Source organism: Malaclemys terrapin, chromosome 18, assembly GCF_027887155.1.
Source record: "Malaclemys terrapin pileata isolate rMalTer1 chromosome 18, rMalTer1.hap1, whole genome shotgun sequence".
NCBI lineage: Eukaryota > Metazoa > Chordata > Testudines > Emydidae > Malaclemys > Malaclemys terrapin.
Window position 1 is genome coordinate 8,741,795 of NC_071522.1, and position 20,467 is coordinate 8,762,261.

Here is a 20,467-nt window from a genome sequence, read left to right on the forward strand (position 1 = left end):
ATGATTTTCACAGCCCACAAGGACATAAGGAGAATGTTAGCAAGCTGCAAATAAGTTTTAACTTGGAATTAAAAACAAAAAACTCACTGGGGGGCGGGGGAGGAAATGCCACTCTTAAAACCTTGCAAATGAACATACCCAATCAACACTAAAAATAATCTCAAGAGATTAAGCATTCCTCCCTGAGCTGGGAATGGATCCTTCTGGGTGGGGATTTAATACTCATGCAAGATGCTGGATTGGCAACTCTGGTTAACTCTCTTACCACAAAGGAGTGTGTAGCACAAGCAGTGGCAACATCAGCTCTCCCTGCATTGCTCTGTCAATTTGTCCCAGTCTGACTTGTAGGGAGCACCTTTAACCACAGCTGAACACTTCATCTATAGATCTCAAACTGCTTTACAAAAAATGGCTAAAGCATTATTATCCCTGTTTTGCTGATGGAGAAACTGAGGCACCGAGAGGGGAAGTGACTTGCTCCAGTGGATCAGGAGCTACACCAAGAATAGATCCCAAGACTCAGCTCACCCGGCTAGTGCCCTGCCTGAGACGGTAGTTCACTCTCCATGCTGATGTCACCACACCTCTCTGCTGAGACTTGCAGCGGAAAGGTCGGTCATTGCCAGCTGCAGAGTTGTTTTGCTTTTCTTGTGAGAAAAGAGACCTTTTCACTGGGAACTCAGTGGAGATTACCAAACTCATCCCACACAAGTCCTTGAAGGGACATCAGATGGTAACAACTTTTGGTCACTACAACCCGGGCCAGGAGAAGCTGCCATTGTACGCTGACCTGAGAAATGCAGAGCAGTTGGTTACCTACCCCATGCTTCATCATGTAGCAAATGGTTCATGCTGGGATCAAATAAAATCCACTGGACCATGTCGAATTTGAAGACAACCATGTAGCATCGGTGACATTACATGATACAATCTAGGACATTTTTCCTGAACTGGGAAGTGCCAGTGGATTTCACAAAGTGGAGATATATATATAGATATTTCAAAGTTAGGTTCTCCCAACTGCCTGGTTAATGGGGGCAATCAGCCCATAAATCTGGATATTAAACAAATTCTTCATTTCAGTGTTTGCAGTTCACCTTAATCATCTCCAGATTTTGGCACCTTCCCTGCATGCGGGAGGTTCTTCAGGTTCAGTTACCGAACAAAGGAAGTTTTAACTCGAAGGCGAAAATAGCAGAGAAGCTAAAATTCACTGTTTTTGTTTACTCTGGTCTTGAGAATTAATATTATACTGGAGTATTCTTGGGTCAGGACTGAGCAGGCAAACTTGCTGGAACCATGGGTTGTCAAGACGGGGAGTGAAAAGCCTGTTGTACCCAGCATAACAAAACGAGCTGTCAGCTCTCAACACCAAGATGTTTCAGGAAAACATGGCTACAACTTACCAAAGAAACCAGAGCTATTTTGGGGGAGGCGGCCAGGGGAGAGGGAGTGTTCTTGTATTCACAATGCACAAAAAACTGCTTACCACCCAAAGACAAGGCAACCTTGTCTTGCCAGCAAGGAATAATTGACAGCAAGTTGGATTAGTTTACCTCTGAGATGCCATGTTGTTCATGCAACTGCAAGCCACAACTACTGTTCATGTAATACTAAAATCTATATTCACCTAGTAATGCTGTAAAGGTCTATTTACATGAAGGAATAGAGGGAAATGTGTTTTTTTTAAAAGCCCTTCAAAGTTTGGCAAACCAGGGGTGGGAAGCATGGAATAACTAGTCACTTAATAGATGCTCAGACTGTGACAGGGAGGTCAGTGACTGCAGGACAGAATGGAACAACATCTTCCATATTTTCTTGGGATAGATCACTCTAATCTGTCCAATAAAGTACTTGACAAGTCTTAGCATTGGAGCAGTCCCTCTTCTTTGCTGTGTCCCCCTTGGCAAGCCCCCTCCCCTCCCACCCCAATCCAGCAGGCTTTGAAAACCCATTTTAATCACGGCACATCCCATAGCCAGTTAAATGCACCATGTCTATGTTGTCTTTTTGTGTCTTTCTTTTGGAGGAAGGCATCCAAGTTACAGGCATTCTGCAGTGTCCTTCACTCAGACCTACACCGCCTTGTGATCGCAGAGGGAGCTGCTGCCTGGCATTGCGCATCTCTGAGAGAACAGACAAACCTGAACAATCCCACAGCATTCGCCTCTAAAACAACTTCACTCCAGCCTTGCCTCCCCCACTCCCTCTCCTGCAGGCCTTCAACCAGCCTGAATGAGAATACATCTGCAGGCAGTGCCTATCATTACTGCCAGATGCTTCACACTGCAGTCCACAACAGTGGCGTAATATAATCTCCCAGAACCATTAGCAATGTACTTGGCTCAACGGCCTGGTGAAAGCAGTTTTGGAATGTGAGATCATGATAAGAAGCCAAGTTTTGCTGCAGCTTGACGTGATCTGTGGCATCCTAGCTGTACACATTATCTGTAGCAGTAACACAGTAGTGCCTAGACCCTCATTCAGGGTCGGGGCCCCATCGTGCTATGCTCTTATGGACACATAATGAAGAGGCAGTCCCCTTCTACAAGGAGCACACACACATCAAAAGCCACTGTGGCCCAGTGTTAGAGCTAGGGACTGGAGTTGGGGCTCCTGTGTTTAATTCCTGGCTCTACCGCTAACTTGATACACGATCTAGTCACGTAAACATTCTGTGACTCAGTTTACCCATGTGTAAATGGGGAGTGATAATACCTATCTTGCAGAGTGCTGCTGAGCATAACGAATGTGGTCGCTTTGAGATCTTCATACAAAAGGTACTAGAAAAGGACAAAGTGTTGTTATTGAGGCACTAAACAGAATAGAAGACTGCTCAAAAACTAAATATATTTACATGCATATAGAAGCAGGGCTTCTCCTGTCCTAGTCATTATCACTTAGCTCGGCTATAACTTTCCATTTGCTATCTCCCTTCAACCTGTGGGCCTTTAAAATGTCCCTTTACATGTCTGAAGGGAAAGCCAAGGTTACAACCCAACTGCAACCTTATGGCCACATTAAATCACCAACCGTTTCTCAAATGATGTGAGTGCATTGACAGCAAGGCCACTTGGTAAGTCTCTTTGAAGACAAACCCTGTAAAGAGCCAATTTTCCACATTGTGCCCAGAAAGCCTGCTTCTCCACACTGCACTCCTCAACTGTAAAGCAGCCTGGGGCATATTGTCACCTACAATAAATCTTAGTATCTTTTACATTCATCATTATTAAAATGCATTCAGAACTAGTGCGTACGGAGAAGAAAAATAAAGTGCAAAGAGCGGAAGTAAAATACTAGCAGGACAGGCAGTGTTGTCTAGTAGATGGTGCACTGTATGGGAGGCAGGCGTTCTAGATGGAATTCTTGGTTCAACCACTGACTTGCTGTGTGACCTCAGACAAGTCTCTTCTCCTCTGTTTCCCTGCTCACCCTTTCACTGTCTTGTCCTATCTATTGTTATTATAAGCTCTTAGGGGCAGTCACTGCTGCTTATTATGCTTGTGGACAACAGAACCCCGATTTCAGCTGGGGACTCAGGTTACTATTCTACTACACCTACTAAAAACACACCACAGCTTTTAAAAAGGGGGACTGAGTAGCTTAGGGGATTGCAAATGACACACAAAGCTTTTACCCTCTAGGTTGGTAGTTATAACCTAGATTGTTGGCAGAGTTGTAGCCGGGATGGTCCCGTGATAGCAGAGACACAAGCTAGGTGGGGTAATATCTTTTATTAGGCCAATGGATGTTGATTTAAGGGGCAAGCTTTCAAACTACACAAAGCTCTTCTTCAGGTCTGGGGAAGGAAATCAGGGTCTGAACTAAATATAAATTGGGACAAATTGTTAAGCATAAGGGGTAACATGTTGTAGGAGGCCACTTGAAATGGAGTAGGCAATAAGAGACCGTTATGGAAAAGGCGTCCAAAGTGGGCCATTAAGAGTAAGCAGGTAGGTGTGTGTTACATATGGTTGTAATGAGCCATGAAGCCAGTCCATGATTTTTGGTATCTAGTAGTGTTATGAATTTAAATCTCAGACTCGTCTTTTGAAGGTGTTGTGCAGGTTTCTTTTGAGGACGAGTATTGATCATATATGGAGTGACTGCTTTGTGAAAAGTGTTTGCCCATGGGTGATGTGGTGTTTTGGTCTTTTATCATTTTTCTGTATGAGTTCATTCGAGAGCATAGTGCTTGTCTGGCTTCACCCACATGATTATTGCTGGGGCTTTTAAGGCACTGGATGAGGTACACGACATGTTGTGATAGGCATGTATAGGACTCAAGAACCTTGAGAGCTGTGTTGTGGGGGTATTGATCATCGTAGCAGTGAAGATATGTCTTCAGATTTTGTATCTGTTGTTCTGGCAGGGTCTGGTGCCACTTTGAGTTGGTAGGTCCTGATCTGTGGGGAGCTTGCTTCTGATGATGAGGTTGGGGGGCTGTTTGAAGGCCAAAAGAGGGGGGTCAGGAAAGATTTTTTCGGGATGTGGTCCCCACCAAGTATGGGTTGTAATTGTTTGACGATATCCTGTATGGGTTCCAGTGTGGGGTGACAGGTGACAACTAGGAATGTTTGGTCAGTGGGTTTTTTCCCATTTATTGAAGCAGGTTCTCCTGGGGCATTTGGGGGGTCCTTTTCATAGATTCATAGATTATAGGACTGGAAGGGACCTCGAGAGGTCATCGAGTCCAGTCCCCTGCCCGCATGGCAGGACCAAATACTGTCTAGATCATCCCTGATAGACATTTATCTAACCTACTCTTAAATATCTCCAGAGACGGAGATTCCACAACCTCCCTAGGCAATTTGTTCCAGTGTTTAACCACCCTGACAGTTAGGAACTTTTTCCTAATGTCCAACCTAGACCTCCCTTGCTGCAGTTTAAACCCATTGTTTCTGGTTCTATCCTTAGAGGCTAAGGTGAACAAGTTCTCTCCCTCCTCCTTCCCTTTTAGATACCTGAAAACTGCTATCATGTCCCCTCTCAGTCTTCTCTTTTCCAAACTAAACAAACCCAGTTCTTTCAGCCTTCCTTCATAGGTCATGTTCTCAAGACCTTTAATCATTCTTGTTGCTCTTCTTTGGACCCTTTCCAATTTCTCCACATCTTTTTTAAAATGCGGCGCCCAGAACTGGACACAATACTCCAGCTGAGGCCTAACCAGAGCAGAGTAGAGCGGAAGAATGACTTCTCGTGTCTTGCTCACAACACACCTGTTAATGCATCCCAGAATCATGTTTGCTTTTTTTGCAACAGCATCACACTGTTGACTCATATTTAGCTTGTGGTCCACTATAACCCCTAGATCCCTTTCTGCCGTACTCCTTCCTAGATAGTCTTTTCCCATTCTGTATGTGTGAAATTGATTTTTCCTTCCTAAGTGGAGCACTTTGCATTTGTCTTTGTTAAACTTCATCCTGTTTAATTCAGACCATTTCTCCAATTTGTCCAGATCATTTTGAATTATGACCCTGTCCTCCAAAGTACTTGCAATCCCTCCCAGTTTGGTATCATCCGCAAACTTAATAAGCGTACTTTCTATGCCAATATCTAAGTCGTTGATGAAGATATTGAACAGAGCCGGTCCCAAAACAGACCCCTGCGGTACCCCACTCGTTACGCCTTTCCAGCAGGATTGGGAACCATTAATAACAACTCTGAGTACGGTTATCCAGCCAGTTATGCACCCACCTTATAGTAGCCCCATCTAATTTGTATTTGCCTAGTTTATCGATAAGAATATCATGCGAGACCGTATCAAATGCCTTACTAAAGTTTAGGTATACCACATCCACCGCTTCACCCTTATCCACAAGGCTCGTTATCCTATCAAAGAAAGCTATCAGATTGGTTTGACATGATTTGTTCTTCACAAATCCATGCTGGCTGTTCCCTATCACCTTACCACCTTCCAAGTGTTTGCAGATGATTTCCTTAATTACTTGCTCCATTATCTTCCCTGGCACAGAAGTTAAACTAACTGGTCTGTAGTTACCTGGGTTGTTTTTATTTCCCTTTTTATAGATGGGCACTATATTTGCCCTTTTCCAGTCTTCTGGAATCTCTCCCGTCTCCCATGACTTTCCAAAGATAATAGCTAGAGGCTCAGATACCTCCTCTATTAGCTCCTTGAGTATTCTCGGATGCATTTCATCAGGCCCGGGTGACTTGCAGGCATCTAACTTTCATGATGTGATCTACTTCTCTGGTGGAGTGTCCTTATTTAGTGAATAAGCACGTTTCAGTATGTAGCCTGGAATTTCTCTTTGGAGCAAATTCTGTAGTATATGAGTGCCTGACTGTAGATAACTGATTTTTTGGTGTGTCTGGGGTGTTTGCTGTATCTTTGGAGGGGAGTGTAATGATCTGTGGGTTTCTTATAGTCATTTGTAGAGTTCCAGTACTGAAACTGATCATGGTGTTCAGAAATCTATGAGGTAGTTTAAGTTTTCTGTCCAGAGGATGAAAAGATCACTGTAGGTATCTCAGGTATATCACTTGCTTCATGGTGCATCTATCCAGAAATTCTTCCTCAAGGGGGCCCACAAAGAGGTTGGCATATTGAGAAGTCATCTGAATACCCACGGCTGTTCCCATGGTTTGGTCAAAATGTTTGCTGCTAAATGTGAGGTTGTGGGTGAGGATGAAATGGATGATCTTGGCAATGTTTTTAGGGTGGATTTTTGAGCGCTGAACGTTATCTTGTAAGTATGCGAGGCAGGGAGCGATGCTGTCATGGTGAGGGATGTTGGCGCATAGGGAGGTGACATCCATAGTGGCAAGCATGGTGTTTTAAAGGTGGTTGTTAGTTTCTGGAGGAAGTCAGTAGTGTCTTGGAGCAAGTTGACCCTTTATGCAGTCCTGATTTTCCTTCAGTGAGAGTGCCATGGCCCAATATGATGGGTCTACCTGGGTTCCCTTGTTTGTGTATCTTGGGAAGCATGTAGAACCCTGGGATGGGTTGTGGAGTCGTTTGTGAAGGATTTCACAGTATCTTTAAATTCATGTGTGAACTGTGGTGTGTGTGGGGGGTCTTCTTTTAGTTCTTGATAGACTCAGTGGTGCCAGAGAGTTGTCTATTAGCCTTGTTGACGTAGTCATCATGATTAAGGACTAAGATAGTGTTCACTTTGTCTGCAGGTTTGATCACTATCTGGTGGTTGGATTTCAGGGACTGTACAGCTAACTTCTAGGTTGGCAGTTTTAATCTATTCCACTTCAGAGCAGAAAGTTACCGCCACCACCAGGATGCCGGTTGGTGGTTCCTATGTATTAATGAATGGATGAATTAGCCACATTTCAGTATTTCAATCTTGATCCAAAGCCCATTGAAGTCAGAGTCCTTCCCCTGACTTCAAATCAGGCCTCTAGTGAAAAAAAATCCATCATGTGTGGCAACCTCTCAGCCAGTCTCAGCAGAGAGCCCAAGAACCAGACAGCCCATTCTGGCTGAACGAATGGCTAATCCCTAGAGGCAGGTACCTCCTCCAAGGACAGGGTTTAAGCAGACGTGGCAGTGTGGACAAGTTTACCTTTGCTGCCACCTTTGCTGTACATGTTATTGGGGGGAAGCGGCAGGGGCTGTCAAACCAGGGCCAGTTTTCCAAAGTGCTAAATTCTCTTCTACTTTATGGGCATATGAAGGATACACAGAAGTTTGGGAGAAATTCAATAGCTAATGTGTGTATTCATCTATGCTAAAGCATCCTATTATTTTTGTTATCCAGCAATCCCCTGTTCCCACCCTGATCCACCTGTTCTAACTTTTAGACTGTCAACTATTTGGGTCAAGGACTGTTTATTCTCTGGCTGTACAGCCTTTGGCATAATGGAACCCAGATGTGGTCAAATAAGTGCTACCATAACATAAATGATAAATACCAATATCTACTGCATTCTACACCACTGTGCAAAATTATTTTTTAAAGAGAGAGAATCACCCCCACCACATATCCCCACCCCTTACACCCCACACAGATAACATGCTCTGTTTCTATTTGCAAAATAGCCTACTTCTTTAGGAAAAGCATATCCTGGGATTGGTTTGTTTTTAAATGTTTGGAGATAATCTTACTCCCACGTCCATTTATTAAATCTTACTCCCACGTCATTTATTAAATGCCTCTCTGGCATTTTCTTTTTCGCTTTCATACTACTCATTTACTATTGCGTTTGACATTCTAAGCTTTATAAATGGCAACAGAAGCAGAATGGGTGAGCTAAAATTAGCTTACAAGTGAGAAGCGAACCTAGAAATAGGCTCACCAACAACAGTAGCCAAGTTACCTTCATTTTCCCACTATGTAGAATGACAACTTGTTGAAGATGGGAGAGAGAGAGAGAGAGAGATCTCAGCATTATGAACTTCAGTTGCTAAATCTGGAGGTGCAGTAGTGATGGCTGCCCTCTTCGCTGACAGACCAGGGGACCTCCGGAACTCAAAGCATGAGCTGCTATGGCTCGAGCTTAACCACCAAGGCTTTGTAGATGGGGTCTGCAACAACTTGTATCCTCTGCAAATTGGCACACAGGGGGACCTATAACACACACTTACCAGTGGGTTGCCCAGTGGTCAGCCCAGGATGGATTTCTAGCTGATAAAGTTAAGTACTCTCCCAGCACTCCATAACTAGCTGTGTGTCATCTTTAGGCATCTGCGCCAGCTCCCCTTCCCACCCACACACCAGCTCTCGCTCTCTTTTTTGGATCTAGTAATTCATCCGCAGACACATCAGCAATGCAATGACTCAGTCCTGTGCCTACATCATGCATCATCTACTCTCTCGTGGGCAGCTTTTAAGTTAGTGCAGTGAAAGGAGCGACCAAAAAAAGATGCTCAGAGCATCATGGCTTTCGTATCATGGACGGAGTAGGTATGACATGTTTTGTTTGTAAGGATTCATTTTAATTATCCATGACACCAAACAACAACAGCCTATACCTTTTTATCCCCAGCTCAATGCGAAGCTCCAATGACATCTTCATCCACCCCACCTTTTTCTTTCTCCCCCTCTCTCCTTAACAGGCCCTAAACCTGGGATTCCTTTAGCAGGTCTCCCAGCCCCTCCTCACCCAGGGAGCGTGGAGAATAGCTGGGTAAAATTCCACAGCAGAACCGGAAGCTAGCTGAAATGTAAGTGTTATTGGTGAACTAGAGGCTGGGGGCTCTTGCCCCTAAAGAATGGTCCTCCTTTTCCTTGAACTGCCTTCTGGGAAAAGGCTCAGGGGACATTGCATACTCTTAACTGTGCATCCCAGCACTGCCAGGGGGTAGCTGGCTAGTTTGTGCCTCTCTCCTTGGGCAGCCCTGTTCTTGCCAAAGGTGAGGCATTTGTGTTAGTCTGGGTGTATCTCAGCCTCACAGGGTTACAGGCCCAGTAAATATGGCAACAGCAGCACTGGAGGAGTGTCTAGTCCAGCAACACCAAAAAGGGAGGTCAGAAGATGTCTTGAGAAGTCAGGAGGGGAGGAGCTGGCCAGCTAGCTTCTGAAATACATGGAAGTGGAGAAGCAGGTAAGTGTCATGACCTACAGGTCTCGAATCTGGGTCTGCGGGGTTCCTGGGAGCAGCCACACTCCAGCCCTCCACCTGGCAGTCTGCTGACAATTGCTTAACTGGGACCCATGAAGACCAGCCCCAGTTTGAGGCTCTGCCCCTGAGGTCCAATTGACAGAATCCCAGAGAGACTGATTGGCCCACTGGCCCTACTTAAGTCAGGAGCAGGAACAGGAAAGTGGCCGAACTGGGCTCCACCCTGCTCCTGCTCCCCGGCATCCCGACCCGGCGTGACTCCTGGCATCTGACTTGTGGTTCTGATCTCCAGTTTGTCTCCTGTCTCTGATCTCCTGGTATCCTGACCTACCCAGCTCTTGACTCCTGTCTCATGACTGCAGACTCTGGCTCTGACTCCTAGGTTTGGCTGACCGCTGCCTGGCTGTGACAATAAGATGGACACTGCTAAATACAGAGACCAATTTCTGGTGTTACCATAGTGGGGAAAGGAGCAGGAAGAGAACATGCAAACTAAGCAGTCCCTAGAAGAATGTCGGTAAGGAGTGTGGAAAGCCACTGAGCTTTCCCCATGAAGACAGGACTGCACGCAACCAAAGCCAGAAGGACAGCTCTAGTAGGGAAGCTGAGTGCCAGCTGAAAACTGTTCCCTACTCCCCCCTGAAGCCAGGAGGAAGGGGTGCAGCAACATCACACCCACTGCGGGATATGTACTGTACAAACCCCCCAGGGAATGAGAAACTGCTGAGTAACTGCAGAACTGAGAAGTTCAGGTCCTTCCTCCTAACCAATGCCCTGCACTTGTAGACTGGCCAAGCCAACAATGAGAGCATGGCTTACATACCACTGTGTGTGTCTGTGTTTGACTGCTAGAACCTGTGACAGACACAGGAATGTTCCACAGATGCCAATGTATCCAATTAGCAAGAATAATGTCTGCAGGAAAATGTGCATCACATTAGATTCTAAAGGGTGGGATTTTCAGAAGCACGCTGCATTGACCTAACTCTATCCCTGCAGAATTGGTGATACCCTAAAACTGTTTCCAATGGAGTCAATAGTGAAACTCCACTGGCTTCAATGACAGCAGAATTAGGCCAAGGTTGAGTGCTTTTTAAAATCTCCCCATCATGTATAAATACATAAGGCACACATGCAGCAAAAAAAACATGCAATTTGTTTGAAATTCTACAACAGACCGACGTTCCACTGAGAATGCATCAAATGAAGTGTCTCAGGCCACTCACTCACTTTGTCCTGCCAACGTGACATCGCTGAAGTTAAACTGGACTCTACCGCATGATTCTTTTTCATCTCATATCTGTACTACACTAAGTAGCTCACTGAGGGCCAGCATTGAAATCCAGGGAGCAATGCTGATTTACATCAGCTAAGAATCTGAATCTAAGAAAAACCACATAGTGTGAAATAACTGAAGTAATCTCCCAGATATTTTCTGCATCATTCCAAATTTCACATTTCATCCACTGCTGGCTGATAATTACAAAATAGAACAACACAACACCTAGATCAATGTGACAAAAGGACAAAGCAGCATGAATTCTTGTGAAGGAAAATTATGCGCCTCTCGTCCATTAAGATTCTCTGAGCAGATCACCAAAACAGCAAATAAAGGAAAACTGGCTGATGTCATTTATTCAAACTTTTGAAAATCATTTGACAAAGACAAAGATAAGAGGCTATTAAGGAAACGAAGTAGTCACGGGGTGAGAGGTACCGTTCTGCCAGGGGTTTGAAAGTTCCTGTGGGTGTGCTCTTACAAGGAGTTAATCACCATACCCTCGCTATAGCAGAGCACGCCCTTCACTTTAACTGTTTTCTATGAATCTTTACCACTGTCACTTGGCAGGCAGAGAAAGGCAGTGTGGGCTAGTGGATAGAGTACCAAATTGGGACTCAAGAGAGCAGAGTTCTATTTCCAGGTTTGCCACTGACCAATGGTGAGACCTTGGGCAAGTCACTTTGTTTGTCACTTTGTTTCTCAGTTTCCCCAACCTCCTTTGTAAAGTGCTTTGAGATCTACTGAGGAAAAGTGCTATATAAGAGCTAGTTATTATACCTCTGTGTTTTTTACAGCACCTAGTGGCCCCCAATACTGATTAGGGTCTTTATTAGGGTACATCTACACTACAGGGGGGAGTCGATTTAAGATACGCAAATTCAGCTACGTGAATAGCGTAGCTGAATTCGATGTATCGCAGCCGACTTACCCCGCTGTGAGGACGGCGGCAAAATCGACTTCTGCGGCTTTCTGTCGGCGGCGCTTACTCCCACCTCCGCTGGTGGAGTAAGAGCGCCGATTCGGGGATCGATTGTCGCGTCCCGGGACGCGATAAATCGATCCCCGAGAGGTCGATTTCTACCCGCCGATTCAGGCGGGTAGTGTAGACCTAGCCTTATATAAAAACATCTGCATAGAGGGCCATTGTGACATGGGGTGAAGGTGCATTGGCATGGAAAGGATTTCCAAGTCCCGGTCTATTACACAAGTGATCTGATGTCACATGGCAAGACTGATTTGTTGCAGTTTTCAGTTTTGGATTTTGGGAAATAAAGCAAGCCCCGCAGAAAGGGGATATGAAAAGACTATTTTTCCTTCACCAGCTGGCAAGTCTTGCACTCCTTTAAATCAACACTTTTACCTTTAGTTTTAACTTTTTTTTTATTAAAGAAAAACAATTAATTGGATGGCTCATTAGGACGAACATCATTTAGCTAATATACAAAAGAATAAGCATTTGGATGGGGGCATTATTTCAGCCCATATTTGTTTCACTCTGCATTTCTAAGGGTCATTGGTGGCTACTGGGAAACACTAAAATGTAATTGGCTAAAAGAAAAAATTCTGAATAAACCAGTCTAAGAAAGACAGCCTAATATAGACACAAAGTGCACTAAAGTTAACAGACCCAAAGTAAGAGCCGTCACCTCTTTGTGCAGGCCCCACCTTTAAAGTCTGAGCTTGACATCTCAACATATAGAATGCTAAGGAGATGTTATTTTCATTTCAGATGCACATTGCAGTGAGGAACAATATGAAGAATATTATTTCAGTGCCCTGGGAAAAATTAGCAAGTCAAATATTGAATCAGGCCTCTAGCATATGCTAAGGAGATTGCTTTGATCTTATCCACACTAAAAGCTCTATTATTGAATTTAAAGTCTGTGAACACATATCAGACTACTATACAATGCATATCTGAATACATGTTTGAGAAGCAAGGGATGTTTTGACAAAGGGAAAAGAATATTTTAACTGAAAATATTAAAGTTATTGCACTGATTGAAATACAAATGTTTTTTTTCTCCCATTTGGCTAGATGGCTTTGCTGACAGAGCAACCCTCTACCCAGGAGGAGACTGGGCTTTAGAAGAACTTCAGGAATTGTCTTGCTCCTGAATTAGGACAGGTGGATCTGGAGGTGCTTTCAAAGAGATATGATGTTACATGGTAGCAGACTGACAGCAGTGCACCATGATTCTTTTTGGCTCCCTCTGGTGGGCAGCTACAGTATTAAGCAGCACTGGGGCTTGTCTACACAGGGAAATTGATCTGAATTAGCTTATTCTGCAGTAGCTACTCTGGTCATTTTTCCTGTGTTGAGAAGCCCATCCAGTGGCCATAAATGGGGTTCTGCTCCTCTTCCCAATAGCAAAATGTTATATAGGGGAGATTGAGGGAAGTGGGATAATCAGGAGAAGAGAGACAAGAACTTGGATTATTGGAAGATGATGACATTTGAGAATAATCAAGTGGCCCGATTCGAATCATCTTCACCCCCGTGGTTGCGGAGTCAAATTCTTGTTCTCTGATACACCTGTGCAACCCTATTGATAACCCCATTTTGTCTAAGTGCACCTTCCTCTGAAGTATCTGGTGTCGACTATTGCCAAGATAGGACACTACACTAGACAGGTCACTGATCTGACCCAGTATGACAATTACTAGGTACCTGAGTAATGAAAACCTCCCTATATGCCCTCAGGTTAGTGGGAAAAATAAGAGCTAAATAAGTGAAATTCATAACCCGGGTGCTCACCCACTATAAAGACAAACATCTGACACAGGATGTCTAAAAACAATTAATTTTATGGAGAACATTTTCCCAAAGGACCACACGGGCATAGCATGTTTTTGTGATAAATGGTGAGATTTCTCTACTGCTGACATGCATATTGGAAAAACTTACCATTTTATTATTGATTTCATGAAAATGAATCTCACAGACTTTTTCCACCACGTCTTCATTTTCAAAAGTTACGAAGCCAAATCCTATTTATTAAAAGAGAGAAGGAAGGAAAGTATAAGGAAAATATTAATTATATTTAAACAACAGAGGCTTCATTTAAATATGGCATTTTATGGGCAGTTTGGATTTTTGTCACCTTTCACACACACATGCACAATGATGTCCTGTCTAGGACATTGGTTCCTAGAAGCTACAGAAATACAAATAATTAATACTACACACACAACTACACACACACACACTTTCTGTTGTGCCCTTATGGAAAACTCCTATATATTACAGGAATGAGACAAAATATCAGATATTTAATAGGGTTCTGTCCTTCCTATAGATTTTTTTGATCTATCCTATAGAATGTTATAGACAGTTATTTCCTTGCTACTGGATGGATCAAAAACCTAGAGAACAGAAATAATTCTCTATTACATTTTATAGGTGTTCAGAGTAATCCATACAGAACCCTGTTAAATTTATATGGAACCCTATTAGTTTCAGTTCTTCTTAAATTCCAAGAGACTTCTCTGTTAGAGTTGATTCATTAAGTGACAAAGAAAAAACATTCAAAAAGGGAGAGAAAATGATTCCTCGTTTACCCAACACCACTAGCAGCAAGAATAAAAAAAATTAATGATTTCACAAACATGCATCAGCACTTTCTGTTTATGTTTGCCTCTGAGCAAACAAAAAATTTACTCATCTGTTATTTATAAGGGTCAAAAGACACTGGCTTTGCTCTCACAGGGAAGCCGTCACTATAATAAGTGCTTCTTGGATCAAAGCAGGTCCTGGCTTGTCCTTTCAGCACATTGACAGAGTGAACCCTAAGGGTCAGCCAAGATTTGGAGGTGGTTATTTGTCCCTTTCTTCCTGAATTACTTCCTCAAATACCTCATCAGGACATCCGGAGGCCTTTAAGAAACGATTAAAGTTTAAGACCTCTGATCTGATCACTCATCTTTTCTCTACTGCCACTTCAAAGGAGCTATGGATTTGGGCCAGTTTAAGGTTGTTTGATGCATGCTGTCTGCCCGCCAGCTATACACTGTATTTACTCTGTTGGGTCCATGCTATCTGAGACACTCCACACTAAAGAAGTTTGGCAGCCAACTACAGCTATGCATATTGATTTTCACCCATCTTTTCTTTAAAAAAAAAAATGAAAAACCAAACCCACAAAGCACCACCGTGTTTCTTTCAAGCACTCAGTGGATAAATATCAAAATCTATTAAGACAACATGAAGGCTCCAATAAAACAATAGAACAAACCCAAACTCCAAATTAGTACCAAGAAAAGTCTTTTGGGCTTCGATATTGGAAGGATATATCTTCAGCACACAATAGTATATGAACAGAAATGAATGCTGCACTCATAAGCCCATTGCAACTCGTGTTTTAAAACAAACCAAAATGACGGTGAAGGGACGGGAGATAAATAAGCTCACAACTGTCTACTTTATTTTACATAAATAGTTTTTCACTAGTAAACCAGCTGGACATGAGAAAGTAAATATCTTGTTCACAGACAGACACAGACACTGGGGGAAGATACACAGCTGGCATGAATTGATGGTGCTCCGCTAACTTCCAGGAGCTATACTAACACTAACTGAGAATCCAGCCCGTTGCATGTTACAAACCCAGAGATTCTGGTTATGAGGGAATACAGTCCAAACCTTGCCAATTCTCACTTTGTATCTACTAACCTTTTTCTTCATTCCCAAAACCTGGCCCTCCTCACTTTAATTCTCAGCAAAGATTCTGCAACTGTTAAGTTGCTCGAGTGAAGTCTTCTATTACCACACCCTCCATTGCTTTAACACACACAGTACATTTGCTAGAAAACTTCATAGCAGCAAATAATTAAAACTAAACTGTGCTTGTCAGAGTAAGTGAACAAACTACATTTTGCAATACAGTGCCCTTGAAGTTGTGCATGCGTGTTTGCTTATTCATAAATTCACAGAATGCTGCTACCCTCAATGGATCTCTCAGTGATTAGAGTGAACTAGCAATGTTTAAGCACCTACCGGTTGATTGGTTTAGGAACACAGAGTAATTTTAATACTGTTGAATGCTTCCCCCTGACACCTCTCCTTAGGTAAATTACAACTCAAAATGGTTTCAAAATATCCTAGAAGTCACAACATCTGACTATTATGTTACATTAACATCCAAAGATTTCTCTTTGCATCTTTGTTCAGAAAGCTATTTTACTCAGTACTGCAAGCATGTAGCATCTTGAATCATCTTATTCAAACAGGTCCCTTTATTTGTCTTCTAAATTGCTCTGCTTAATTCTTCCTTACGCAGGACTGCAGTTGCAACTAAAATTTTTGTGGTTAACGGACTAAACATGACATCCCAGGAATCTAGGGACCCACACTGTGTTAAGTAATTATTGGTGTTATTAGAGCAGCACACCACAGGGAACCAGTTTTGCCCAGCAGAATGAAATGTCCAGTCCAGTTCTGCAAGTCATTAATTGTTTGAGTTCCAGAAACATCTTCATCATTAGTAACTCATTAGCGAATATTGCAGTGGAGGATTTCAGTTTCGATTTTTTTCAGGTCTCACAGCAAGTAACAAGAAGAGAAGGGGAATTTTCAGGAGATTAGAGTTAATATGCATAACTCCACCAGAAAACCCACCAAAATCATTACATCTTCAGACTAGGAAACAGGTTACTCCTTCCCACCTGCATTCATAAGGCAGAAATGCAGGTTTATGAAGAAATGATTTGTCTGATTAAAAATGATAGACATATAGCTTTCTGGATTTACAGGTTTTATAATAGAAATAACAGAACAATCCAATGGTGTCAACACTCATTTGCAGGTTTTTAAAAGAGCTACACCATTTCAAACATGCCTGTCTATCTGGCTTGATGAGAGAAAACAAACTTGATTATGTCTAAAAACATTTATTTCTTCCTCTTGTGGAAAAGCCAAGAAACAATGAAACAATTAATTATCAGTAAATGTTATTCCTTAACTGTGTAATCATTTTACCTACTGGATGCATTATCACCTGCAATGAATTAGTTAAAGTGATGATTCACAAAGGAAAACAAGAACGACGCAGAATGACTGCGCGCTAGTGGCTAAATGGCAGGACAGGGAGACAGGAGGGTTCTGAATTATAAAGCTGAGATGGGACCATCAGCTCATTATGGGTGACATTCACTATTGTCCTGAAGGGCCACCACCATCTAAGTCCAACTTTCAGGGTTTCAGTAGTACATAGGCCTAATGCCTGTCCTTTGCACAGGGTAAATTTACTCTTGTGACTTCGGGCTTCAAAACAAATCACTGTGGTAGAAACAAAGGTTATATGAACCCCAAACCATGGCCCTCGATTAAAAATAATCATTAGGAAGTTGCATCAAAGCTGAAATTCCCAGTGTAATATGTTATCCAAGTTCCTGTAATATGGGCATTAACCTGAAATTTTAAACCTTAAAAGGAAAAAACCCATATCACTGAAGTATATAGGTTTCAAATCATGCTACAGCCCGCCATAGGTTTCAAGTGGCCACCTGTGCTAAACAATCTCTCTTTCTCTATTAGAAGAATTCAACACTCGACGACTGCACACGCTTCTTTTAGTTTCTATTTGTAGCAGCCCTTGAGGAAAATGAAAAAAAATATTTTTATTTCCCTGCAGTGAGTAACCACCTTTTAGTTTGCTGCATTCCTATAGGGAACGAACCCATATTGGAGGGCCATATCAGAACAAAACAAGAAGGGAGGGATGGACTCAAGCACTGGGTTTGTAATATCTACTGCCCTTGGAACACACAGTCGCATCCTGCTTAGCCACTTAGTTGGTCCCTCTCTGGAGGCTAAGTTCAAGCATGGAACTCTAGAACCGCCCTTAAAAATCTGATCTGACATGGCCCTCCAAGGTGCCATCTGCTCTTTATGGATAGGGCGACCAGATAGCAAGTATGAAAAATCGGGACGGGGTAATAGGCGCCTATATAAGACAAAGCCCCAAATATCAGGACTGTCCCTATAAAATCAGGACATCTGGTCACCCTACATATGGACATAGCACTTGTCAAAGCAGAAGGCTTGTTTCCCCCTCCACCTCACCCATATACTAAACATCAGACATGGCCACAAATTCCCCTGCAGCTAATCTCCACCCCAGAGGTGGTGACATTTCAACAAGTGCTGTACATTTTACAGCGTCTGCAGGATCAAGCCTCTAGCTTGCAAAGTGCAAGAGGCTCAGTGGCACTGTGCCCATAATAACGTCTTCGCTTTATGATCACTGACATTTTTAATTAATTGGAAAGTATCCAGTAGATTATAATTCACACATGTACAGCTACTTAAAATCCACAGGACATTCACCAAGAGATCACATCATATTTTAAATGCAGAAACTCCAAACAGAGCATTTGCTCCGGAATCAAAACGTCATAAAATAATCTGCGGTATATTTAAAATAAAATTTGAAAAGTTGGTAGCTGTTTTTTTTAACAACTGCATAAGAAAAATATGACTGTATGCATGCCCCATTAGTCAGTATAATGAATACACACTCATTTTTAAATTACCCAAACTCTTCTAAAGCTTTCTGGCTCAAACAGTTGATTATTTCTTATGAGAGGTACCAAGAGTCAACAACAACAAAAAACATTCCATGGAAAGTGTACGAAAGAGATTAACACAAAACAAAGAAGGCTGTTTTAAATGGTGACATAAATAGGATTCCGGTTGTCAAGGAGCACACATTTTAAAATGAAATTATACTGCATCTTCCTGAATGAAGCTATTATTGGAAGCGAACAAGCTCTATTTAAGAGATAAGCATTTAACAGAGTCAAACAGTTGGGTTTTTTTCCCCCCCTTGATTCAAATGAATAAAACTGAATATTCATTTGAATAATCCTTTCTGTAAAAGAAAAGACAAAGAATAGGGGAAATATATAAAGGAGGAAACAAATACCCCCAGATGAGAGCATCTGAGCCAAGTGAGATCACTGAAGGAAGCAGCGACAGGATTCGTGACCTTCAGGTGAAAAAAACCTTCCTTTATCGTCTGCTCAAAAAAATCATTTAATCCCATTCACATATTGGTCAATGGCTGTTGATAGACACTGAAATTGGGCCCAGAACTTCTTCAGGGGGATTGATGCAGTAAACACTATCACAGACAAAAGCAAATACCTCTAGATTCATTCTGTACACTGGTTTGGAAAGGCTAAGCATTCACACGAATGGATATTTATGTCACGTTCACTGAGCTCCAGCTCACTGCGGGGTCAGAAAAATTGGGGGTGGAGGGGAGGATGGAGGGTTCTAAGGATAGTTAAGTACTGGAACATATTACCAAGGGATGCTGTGGAATGCCCATCACTGGAGGTTAAACAAACACCTGTCAAAGATGGTCTAGTATAGCTTGCCCTGCCTTAGTGCAGGGGATGGACTAGATTACCACTCCAGCCCTACAAGTCTATGATACTATACTACCTATCTAGAGAATAATCTTGCTCATCCTCTCAGTCTCTCAAAAAAATGTTCATAGCCGAGTTGTGGCTCCCATTCAGTCTACCTTTTCTGAAAATAAGCTAAGATACCAATGCGTTTGAAGGTGATTGTTAATGTGCCTTCTAGTGGATAAATAATTTTTGTAGCTCTTTTTCTTTAAATCGAGAACCCTTGCAGTCTAAGATGGTAACTTACTTGTAAGTCTCAGCAAGTCCTCATGACGGTTGATGACTATTATGAAGTGCCAATAAAACCACTTAGCTTGTACAACACATTATGGTTTATCTACTCTTGATTTCCAGGAGGTTCTGATTTTCAGAGAGGCCAAGCATCTTGCAGCCACCTTTAATGAGCGCTGCAGATGCTTAGCATCACTGAAAAAATCAGGCCATATGTTTATGGCTGAAAATTCAACTTATTAAATTGGGAAGATTTTCTTTTCATGAGAAAATACAGAAAAATGGGCTAGAGGAGTTTTTATTTTAAGCTTGAAAATACCATCCCCCTCTGCATTAAGACTAATTGTGTTCTCAGTCCTCTTGTACTACTCTTAATGACGCTTGGAGTACAGAGACTAAGGGTACAAGATAGCCCATAGGTTTCAAGGCAACTTCCTCTGAATCCAAGTGGTTAGCTGGCATATCAGGGAATGGAACTATGGGACTGCCAGATGTTTAAAGTAACAGCACTCTAAATAACATTATTATTTACTTTTATTTTGCAGTAGCACCCAGAGGCCACCACATCAAGGTCCTATTGTGCTAAGTGCAGTACAAACATATATTAAATGATCACCCCTGGCCCAAACAGGTTACAATGCTAACAGCAGAACCTTGTAAACCTCAAGCCTTCTCACAAGATCTATAAGAGATGGGTGATATAGCTCTCAAAGTTTACCACAAAAAAATTACCACCATTTGGCTTCAGGCAATTTATTTGACGAAAGTGTTCTTTTCACACAGAAAACAGGCAAGCATTTCAAACTGCAAATTGCAAAAGAGTTCCTTTCACTGGGAACCGGGTTCAAGCGCAAAATTCACACCAGAGAGCAAATTTTGACGAAACAGATCCATTAACACAATCCAAAACACACTCAAAATTTCAAGCAGCTCCAATTTTTACTGCAAACGCTTCTGACACCTCTGCAGAGCCCTGGCCTGGATGTCTGAGAGCTTTGACC

General features: G+C 42.5%; 1 protein-coding gene across 14 annotated transcripts in view; it reads right to left on the reverse strand.

The window, feature by feature from the left end:
* The window catches only part of MSI2 (musashi RNA binding protein 2), a 401,448-nt gene that overhangs the window by 82,145 nt on the left and 298,836 nt on the right, over positions 1-20,467 (reverse strand). For all 14 annotated transcript variants that reach the window (XM_054008322.1, XM_054008327.1, XM_054008328.1 and 11 more), the window contains one exon: positions 13,729-13,811. In XM_054008322.1, coding sequence (XP_053864297.1) covers positions 13,729-13,811 — 83 coding nt within the window. The remainder of the gene's footprint in view (positions 1-13,728; positions 13,812-20,467) is intronic.